General features: G+C 46.4%; 1 protein-coding gene across 1 annotated transcript; it reads left to right on the top strand.

The window, feature by feature from the left end:
* Positions 1–5,970: 5,970 nt before the first annotated feature.
* pcdh8 (protocadherin 8) lies at positions 5,971–10,255 on the top strand. The gene is made up of 3 exons (XM_015378065.1): positions 5,971–8,747; positions 8,843–9,068; positions 9,155–10,255. Exons 1-3 carry the CDS (start codon positions 6,255–6,257, stop codon positions 9,505–9,507), a joined length of 3,072 nt encoding a protein of 1,023 aa, XP_015233551.1. The 5' UTR covers positions 5,971–6,254; the 3' UTR covers positions 9,508–10,255.

The raw sequence follows: 10,255 nt of genomic DNA, 5'->3' as shown, positions 1-10,255 counted from the left end.
AGACACCCCTCCTTCCTAAAGCCACACACACCCAGGCTAGTTCACCTTCCTCAACCTCCTGCTCCCCTCTAACCCCCACCTCTATCAGCCGGACACAAAAGGGACCAAATCTTCCCATTTCCATGTGAAAGAGCTGAACCCCAACAAGAGGCGCGGATCGGAGCGCAAATACCCGGAGATCACTTGAGCAAATGGAGCCACAATGCAGAAGAATGGGAGAGAAAAAAAGGGGGATGAAGGCGCTTAAAGACATATTTATATATGTTAAAGAAAATGCTAATACGTCTCGTGAAGAATAGAGAGGATTTCAGAGACTCTGCCTAATTCTGCTTTTGTTGCGCTCGCGTGCAGACGGGGCGATTGACACGCTGATCACGTGACAGAAGTTTGTTGTTTTGTTTTTTTTGTTGACATTGTGAAATTGTGTGAGAGAGTGTGATTGCATGTGTTGGAGGGAGGAGGGATGTAGAGTCTGTCCAACAACTGGGTTTTATAAAAAAAAAAAAAAAAAAAAAATGTCAGGGGGGGGGGCGCCCGCGGGCGTTTTTTTTTTTTTTTTTTTTTTTTTTTTTTTTAATCCGCCAGGCGAGACGCGACATACAGCAGCGTTATTTGCTTTTGATTGCTCTGTACCTCTGGGTGTGAGAAAACGCTGAGCGGTGTTGGAAGAGGCGGGAATCCGCTGCTCACTTTGAGCATGTTGTTGCTGCAGGCTCAGAAAAAAAGCCTCTCTGTCTTCAGCAGAAACACTTCTTCAACGTGTCGCCTTAATAAAAGGTCTTTTTTTTTTTTATTTATTTTCTTTGCACCGGGGTTAATGTTGCGGCTGCAGAAAATCACTACCTCATCCTATGAATATCATTGCTGTTTTGTTGTCCTCTATAGGGCATCCTACTGCAATGGTTTTAATGTTGTTCATCATTTTATGCTCTGATTTATATGTTTTCTTTTAAATTTTGCAGATGTTGTTTAAAAAAATGACCATGTTGGGGTAATAAATCAATAAATATTGATTTATGCCATCAGCTTTGCTTTTTGATGTCTTCATACATATTGTTTTTACCAAACAAGCAGATACATGTGGCTTTGGAATGCTTATACGTGGAAAACAGATACATTTTTTGTACTTTATGTAGTTTACTTACTGCATTCATTACTTTATTCCAACATTGTTTTTGTTGTCTTTCTCTGTCCTGGGACTGGCTATCTGTGGTATGTTTGCAGAAATTATTGTAATGTAAAGCATACGACAATAAATAAAATTAATTAAAGGGGTTCCACATGGTTCGATTGTTGGCCCTTTATTTTTGCATTACAGAAAACTCAAATTTTCTCTTGTATACTGTGTAAGCTTTAATCTACTACTCCAAACTTACTCCTGTAAAACTCTTCAAAATGCCGGAGAGTAAATGGCAGGGCTCAAAAAACAGCTCTGCTGCCTACATTCTGTTGTAAATGCAACAAAAGAAAACTTAAACTTCTTCACAAAAGGCAAATTTTGTGCTCTCTGAGGCAACTTTCAGGGACAAGTCACAACTAAAAATTGGTATTATATATTGATTTTCATTTAAAGGACAAATAGAATAGAGTGAATCTACTATTTTTGCATGATTTTGACTAAAAGTTTATTTAAATTATGCATTTATCTACTAAATAGCTTGTAGGATATCATTGTGTGCTCACATTAAACGCAGTTTAAAAAAATCCAACATCTGTTCGGCTTGAATCGAGACATAAAGCTTTTGAGTTCTGATAATTATCTGAAACAGAATAAAGTTTGAAATCGTTAGTCTGACCCGAATGTGCAAAATTAAACATATGTCAAACTATCTGTAGTCTTTGCTAAGTCTGTAGAAATTTGTTTTTTCTACAGTACCTGTTTTTTTTTTTATCTAATTGACAACAAGGATCACTGTTTTGACTTGTGTGATCCTTGAATATGTTACTATGTTGGACAGATATCTGTCATTAGTGAAATTGGCAATCTCATGCTGGTTAAATAAAGCAAATGAAATGAATGAACGAATAAAGCTAGAATTCCAGAGGAGTTTCTAATATGGGTGGCTTACAGCTTCTTGCCCAGGGCAAAATGGCCTGAAGGGACCCCATAAGCGCTGGAAAAATGATGTTTTCCATCATTCTTGCCATTTTAAGGCAGGAATGATGGAGAATGGAGGCTCACAGGTCCACTTAATGGGAATTTGTGGGAATCTATATGAGATTTTATAGTAATGTTCATGTAATGAGATTTAAACCAACACCAGTGCTAGAGCTGTTGTTTCACTGTGGATGCATGCTTTAAATGACAGGCAGTCATGTTGAATTTTAAAATCCAGGATGAGCAAGATATGCAGTTTAACACTGAGGATTTCAGATTTAAGGAACTTTTTTGCTAATGTTCCCAGTTTCAAACTTGGAAATGTTCAAACTGCCATCGGCATTCAAATGGCATCCTTCATTTAATCATGCGGGGCCAATGAATAAACGCCTACCTTTTCTTTCTTTTGTCAACCAGTTGTACCGTGCACATACTGCATAATATATCCCGGTTAGCAGAAACTTGGAAAAACCTTCAAAAAGCCTCAGGACCTCATGTCTGAATCATTTAAAGCATAAAGTCATGAGGTGATCTCATTCTTCAGGGGTAATTGGAAAGTGATGTCATTAATCAATCAAAGTCTCATGCCTGCTTCTTTAGGACAGGCCCAACTAAGCTGGGTTTGTTCATTCAGGTGCCTTCTATTTGACTTTCAGTGGCAGATGGGTTCTTTATAGAACATGCCAACCTGTATTAGCTTCCAGTGCAAGGCAAGTGTTGCCCCTGAAAAAGGCTGGGGGTGCAGAATGAGGAGGGGTCAGGAAAGAGTGAGCGAGCCCTATAGGAAGAATGAGAAAATCTCCTAAAGAGCCGTGACGGGGCTCCGTTCTGTCTCTAAATGTATTTTAATGGGGGGGACCCTGGTGTCCGGAGCAATTCATCTCCCATCTCCAAGTAATGAAAGGAGTCGTAGCCGGGACTGTTTCTGGATCTGGAGGGGAGGGGGAGGAAGGGGGTGGTGCAACAAAGGCTACATGTGGCTTTGCCTCATTATGCCACAGTTAGGCTGGGGGGTTTGTGTGGGGCAAGAGAGGGCGAGGGCCCCCGTGGACAGATTCTGAGGGCCCACAATACCGGCGAGGACGGCTGCAAAGGGGGACCCCGCCATGCCATTATCCCACCACTGCTAACGAGGGCTTCATATGCCTTTGATATAATCTCACCATTGAAATCCTAATAAATCCCCCCTACTGCTTTTAGAGCCAAATCCTATTTGTAACGGGTAAAAGCTGAGAGTGTTTGTGCGTCTTCACCTGCGCCTCTCTGTTCTGGCAGCCGAGGCCAATGAGAACTGCATGGCCAACGGGGTCGTTGCTTAGGCTTGCTTTAAAAAAACTCCCCTCTGTGTCTCTTCCTGCACAAGGCATCTCGTGAGCCGATCTGAGCTGAGGCTGAATTAGAATAAAATCAATGTTTAAGTGCAGATAGTCCCTGTGTAGCTGAAGATATGATCTGAAAGACAAACAATTATTAGATTAGAGCACAGTGGGGGGATTAGTGAACAGGAGGCAGAGTAAATGTATGGAATTTATGAAATCATGCTTTTAGCACCAGTTACTCCACATTCTTCAGGATGTAATCTGGGAAACCCATTGATACCCCTTTGCCTTTCATTACTGTGCATTTTAAAATAATAATACAGCCGTTTTTGGCATTTACTTAATCATATTTAGTTACTTTAACACAGTTGTTTCATGTTAGCAAGGTAGGACATAAAACAATTGTGTTTTCAGTGAATCTTACAGCCACAAATTTCAGAATATTTCATTAGGAACTAGACCAACAAAGGGTAGCGTGTCATTGTAGACTAAAACAAAAATAGTATGTTAAAAATGTTGTGTTGTTTTAGCTATAAAACAGCTATGAAATGGGCCGTGCATTTTCATTTAACCCCATTTATTCCGGTACCCCAGATAAACCAGCTACCTAATTGGTAAACAGTTTACTATTGAGCATAAATAGTTGTTAGAGAATATTTACAAATATACTAAGAGCGTCACTAAGAAAAAGGAAGACAGTAGACAGCTCATAGAGAAGGATGTAGAGAATATCCAAGACTTTATTTTATCACCATAATTAAAAAAGAATGGTGAACAGTGTGAGGTAAATGCACACATACAACATCAAACTAACATGAGAGACACAGTAAGGAGAGCATTGTTTAGAGAAAACATCCAAGATACCAATGGGAGCTTTTGGACTCAACAAATCTTGCCTATAAGAAAATCAAAAGTCTCAAGAAACAATGTTGAAGTTTGAAAAAAAGCCAGAATGTTCTCTGGTCAGGCGACCACCTTCCAAAGAAATGGGTGAAAAACAAAAACACATCACTGAAATTGCATTCTCTGGCTAAAACACAGTAGTGGCGGCATGGTACTGTAGAAACCTTTCTTCAGCAGAGGGGAGTTAGCTGTATAGAGTTAACAAAACGCTAGTTGGGGGAAAATACAAAACGGTCCTGGAAGAAAACCTGAGAGAGGCGAAAAAAGACTTTCCCAGACCCTAAACATGCAGTTAGAGCTACACTGGGAGAGTTTCAATCATTAGAACAACCATAGACAAGAAAACCAACTGATAATCTGTGTGAAGACTTGAAACATACCTTCTATCAAATGTGACTGAGGGTTAGTTCTTTAACGTGCAGAAACACCCTGGAAGATTTAAAATGGCTGCAAAAAGTTATTCTAACTAATAACTCCATCAATATTCATTCCAAAAAAGAGAAACAAATCCACTGGACTTTGTTTCCAAGTATGAAGATGCTTCGCTTCCGATCCAGGAAGCCTTTTCAATGCAAAATGTCAGTAATATCATTGAGTTTGTGGTTTTATACAGTAGCCCAAAAAAGCCTTATTTTTGTTAAGAAAACATGCGAAGTGAAACGTATGAACGGGTCCATCCCTTTGGAAGCCAAACAACGGGCTTCATTTGTTAGCCTGCAACGCCCCATACCTGTCTGTTGTTGGGCTACTGTATAAAACCTCGAACTCAACTCTATTTATGACATTTTGAATTGCAAAAGCTTCCTGGATGGGAAGCGAAACATCTTCAAACTTGGAAACAAAGTCCAGTGGATCGTTTTTTAACTTTTTTGTAGAATAACTATGACCTGGATGACTGAGAATCTTCACCAGCATACACCTCCATCAATATAAATGCACACCGCACTTCTTAGATTCTCCTCTCTGAACCTTTTCCTCCAACTGTTAAACCCCTGATGGTCATAGGTGAGATAATGTGGAAAAGTTCTAAGGGTCTGAATACTTTTCCAAGCAGCGGCTGTTCCATTATTCCGACACAGTGAGCTGCAGGTGTTATGAGTCCCTTAAACGCGCATGTAAAAGCTCTTTAATGTCTGGCTGAGTAGATTTGCGCGCGCTGAGGATGAGGGAAATGATAATTTATGTCCTGCATGCTTAATGCTTGAGTCTCCTCCAGCTTTAGAGGTGGAGAGGTCAGTGGGACATCACGGGCTCCTGTTCTTTATTCCTTTAGTGGGTTACACGGGACACGCGTGGAGAAATCCAAACAGTATTTCGGTATAAATCTCTACCCACTGAAACGTATCCAGAGTTAAAGCAGTCCCATCAGACACTCCTATTCAAATGCTTTGTCCTCTAGCTCAGGGACACTGCGCATCTCCGAGCGCCCCCCACCCTCCTCTCCATGTGTCGGTGCGCAGACTCATTTAACAGCCCGAGGAACATAAACAAGCAACGGAAAGTATAACAGTATTAAATCAAGCTCTGCGTTTTAAACGCAAATTGGATGCCAAGTTGCTCCGGACAGCCCGGGCATCTCTAAACAGGGTTTAGAGGTCTCACAGAAGAGCCCCCCTCAGTTTTTGAACGTCTCCATCTCAAAGCCCGGATTGGTCACAGTGCGGCTCATTTGCATGCCTCGCCATATAAACCCTCCTGCAGACACTGCAGCCCGCTTGCGCTGACAGAGCAGCACACCTCCAGTAGTGAGTGAGGGAACGGAGCGCATCCAGAGTGCGCATTAACAGACCTATGGAATATTTATCACAGGCTTTGTTCTGAAGAACAGCCCGGGAGAGTGGACAGGAGGGAGAGGAGAACACTTTTTTTGCGTTTTGTTTGAACTCCAAAGTTGGAGTCAGTGAGGACACTTTGCTGAATTTCAGAAAATCAAGATGGGAGAAACAGGGTGGAAAGGGCGGCTGGTGTTTTTGTGCGTCTCCGTCCTGTTTTTTGCAGCTTTCACGCAAAGCAGAACGGTGAAATATCAGACATTTGAGGAGGACGCACCGGGGACAGTGATTGGAAACTTAGCTAAGGACATTTATCCTACTTCTCCTTCATCAGGAGGCTCCAGGAACAGTTTCAGGATGATGAAACAGTTCAACTCCTCTTTCATCCGTCTCAGGGAGAGCGACGGGCAGCTGACGATAGGGGAGAGGATAGACAGGGAGCGGATCTGCAAACACACCCAGCTCTGTCTCATCGCCTTCGACGTGGTCAGCTTCTCCAAAGAGCAGTTCAAACTCATCCACGTAGAGGTGGAGGTCAAGGACATCAACGATAACTCCCCGGAGTTCCCCCGAAAAGAGTCGAGTCTGGAGATCTCCGAGAACACGGCGGTGGGCACCCGGATCCCACTGGACTTCGCCGTGGATGAAGACGTCGGGGTGAACTACATCCAGAGCTACCAGATCTCTGTGAACAGCCACTTTTCCATCGATGTGCTCAGCAGGGCCGACGGGGTTAAATATGCAGAGCTGGTGCTTATGAAGGAGCTGGATCGGGAGAATCAAGCCTCTTACGCGCTGGAGCTGGTCGCTATGGATGGAGGGAATCCATCCCGCAGCGGGACGACGCGCATAAATGTCAAGGTGAAAGACTACAACGACAACAGCCCGGTGTTTGACAGGAGCAGCTTCTCAGTGGACCTGCCCGAGGACGCGCCGGTGGGCTCCCTCCTGCTGGACCTGAACGCCGAGGACCCAGACGAAGGGCTGAACGGTGAGGTGGTGTACGGGTTTGGGAACCAGGTGCCACCTGAGATACGGCAACTTTTCAGGGTGGACAGGAAAACGGGTCGATTAACTCTGGAGAGCCCGGTTGACTTTGAGAGCAAGAACACTTATGAGTTTGACGTCCAGGCCAGCGACCTGGGTCCGAACCCGACTCCGGCCATGTGTAAAATCGTAGTTCAGGTGCAGGACGTGAACGACAACGCGCCGGAGATCTCCATCACCCCGATGACCTCCATCACAGCGGGGATAGCGTACATCACTGAGGCTGCAGCCAGGGAGAGCTTCGTGGCTCTGGTCAGCACCTCGGACAGAGACTCTGGCGCAAACGGACAGGTGCACTGCACGCTGTACGGACATGATCACTTCAGGCTGCAGCAGGCCTACGAGGACAGCTTTATGATTGTCAGCACCAGCCCACTGGACCGAGAGAAGATCCCCGAATACAACCTGACAGTAGTAGCGGAGGATCTGGGCTCCCCTCCTTTCAGGACCATCACCCAGTACACCATCAGGCTGACGGATGAGAACGATAACGCGCCGGTGTTCAGTAAACCAGTGTACGAGGTGGCGGTGGTGGAGAACAACGCGCCTGGAGCCTACATCACCACGGTGGTGGCGCGGGACATGGACATGGGGTCAAACGGGAAGGTCACTTACAAACTAGCGGACACCTATTTCATGGGCTCCCCGATCTCCACCTTCGTGTCTCTGGATCCGGCCAGCGGCTCGCTTTACGCGCTCAGGAGCTTCAACTATGAAGTGATGAAGCAGCTGGAGCTCCGGATCACCGCCAGCGACGGCGGCTCCCCGCCTCTGTCCGGCAGCGCCAGCGTCTATGTCCGGATCATCGACCAGAACGACAACGCGCCCGTCATCATGCAGCCGCCGCTCAACAACGGCTCCGCTGAGGTCCTCCTGCCCCGTGACGCGCCCACGGGCTACATAGTGACCCGAGTGGAGGCGCGGGACGCTGACGAGGGTGTGAACTCCGAGCTGTCATACGGCCTTGCCACCGGGGAGCCCTCCGTGTTCTCCGTCAATAAAGCCACGGGGGAGATCTACCTGAACCAGGTGCTGAGCCACGAGGTGGACGAGACCCTGAGCGTGACCGTGACGGTGAGCGACAGCGGACGCCCCGCTCTCACCTCTACCGCCACGCTCCACTTCCTCATCATCGCCGGCTCCCCGCCGAGCGACAGGACGGTGTACCAGGCGGGAGGAGGCGGGGAGGAGGCGCGCGCGCAGTGGGACCTGTCTGTGGTGATCATCGTCGTGCTCGCGGGAAGCTGCACGCTCCTGCTGCTCGCCATCATCCTCATCGCGACCACCTGCAACCGGCGCCGCCGTGAAAAAAGCGGAGAGGACAGCGACTCCTACGGGGAGAAGGGCACTCTGGAGCGGGGCCGGACGCACGCCGGTGACAACCCGCTGCTGCCCCTCCACGGAGCCGCCGGAGGAGGGGGAGCCGCTGGAGGAGGAGGTGTAGGAGGGGAGGTGTTCGAAGGACACTCCTACAGCAGCCAGCCCGGTGCTTTCACGCCGGCTCACCCGGGAGGCAGCGACATGTGCTCGGCCTCAGAGGACGGCAGCGAGGTGCCCTGTGTGTATGACTCAGACAACAACAGCAAGCTCCGTGGGAATAAACACGAGGTGAGAAGCTCCTGTGGGAAAATGAGAAGTTGGGGGGGAGATATGTTTATAAAGCAGACACTAACATGTGCTCTTTATCTTCCTCTCTCCTGCAGGGATACTCCACTCTGCCTGGATATGGGAATGGAAAGGAGGCGGTGAGGCCCATCACCATCTGGAAGGGCAACTCTTACACCACCATCTCAGCCAGAGACCCAGCCTTCAGTGGGAAAGACAGTGGCAAGGGGGACAGTGACTTCAATGACAGTGACAGTGATGTCAGCGGAGACACCGGCCTCAAGAAGGATGGGGGCTTAGTGCCTCCCATGGGTGTACAAAATGGTAAGGAGAGAAAACAACAACAGATAAGATAAAGATGAGCTGCACCACTGTAAGAAACATCTAACCTAACCTCGTTCTTCCATCAGCTCTGTGGGCGTGCACCAGTGAGTGTAAAGTCCTGGGCCATTCGGATCGATGCTGGAGCCCCACGGCCACCAGAGCCAACGCTGCCCCCTCCCCAGCGCCGACCCTCTCCTCCTTCAGCAGCCTGCCCAAGACGGCTTCCCTGCCTCGAGACCCCAACCGCAGAGACAACTACTACCAGGCCCACATCCCCAAAACAGTGGGGCTACAGAGCGTCTACGAGAAGGTCCTGCACAGCGAATACGATTACGTCCTGGTTACGCCAACCAGACCGGTGAGGGTGCAGGAGATCAGCGACGTGGCCATCCCGGTTTACACCCCGAGTCCAACGCACTGTCCCAACAACGATGTTTAGGACACGGCGACGCACAACCCCACAGACTCTGAGTGCAATGTACAGACTGATCAGATGTTTTTATTTATGATGCTTTGAAGCCGAGAGAGATGTCTTCTCGTCTTATTATGCTAAACAGAGCCGGTCCAAGACTAAACGGGGCCTTGTGCAAAGTTTCATTTGGGACCCAAATAACTGTTTGATGTCAGCCATATTGAAAGGCTAATAATGCATCATACATGTAACTGAAACATTACTATGAAGGCTCAGCTTTTCTTCTGCATTTTATATGATCACAAGTTTTATTTTGCACAATAACTGAAGATGTGTTATTCCTTGTTTCTACCCCTGTGGGCTTTGGAACCCAGAGCAGCTGCACAGTTTGCTTATGCCTTGGGTCGGCTCTGCTGTTATATGTTTGTCTTTAAGTGGGGGGGCGGGGACAAATTTGAGGTCCAGTCAATCACTTTGGGATGTTTGTTGGACATGAAGTGTATCATATGCAAGACTTGTATATGGAGAGATTTTATTTTTCTATGAAAAAAATCAATAATTGAATTAAAAAAAGTAAATATGTGTAAATACAGATCTCTAAGCATGCTTACTATTTAAAAAGCCCCCAGAACATGTTAGAGAGCAGGAGAGGAAGAACGTATCATGTTGGGAACAGTGTATAAAATCATTTGAATGCAATATTGTGTCATTGTACAGTTTTTTTTTTATATCACAATATTCTGAAAATAAATAAACTTTGAGATACTCTTGTGAA

The sequence above is a fragment of the Cyprinodon variegatus genome, unplaced genomic scaffold (genome assembly GCF_000732505.1).
Source record: "Cyprinodon variegatus isolate N-32 unplaced genomic scaffold, C_variegatus-1.0 Scaffold163, whole genome shotgun sequence".
NCBI lineage: Eukaryota > Metazoa > Chordata > Actinopteri > Cyprinodontiformes > Cyprinodontidae > Cyprinodon > Cyprinodon variegatus.
Note: the sequence above shows the minus strand (reverse complement) of the source record. Positions and strands in the feature narration are given on the sequence as shown.

Coding starts and splice junctions, on each gene's coding strand:
- pcdh8 (XM_015378065.1), top strand. CDS start 6,255: ATGGGAGAAACAGGGTGGAAAGGGCGGCTGGTGTTTTTGTGCGTCTCC. Junction 8,748..8,842: donor TCCGTGGGAATAAACACGAG/GTGAGAAGCTCC, acceptor TCTCTCCTGCAG/GGATACTCCACTCTGCCTGG. Junction 9,069..9,154: donor TCCCATGGGTGTACAAAATG/GTAAGGAGAGAA, acceptor TTCTTCCATCAG/CTCTGTGGGCGTGCACCAGT.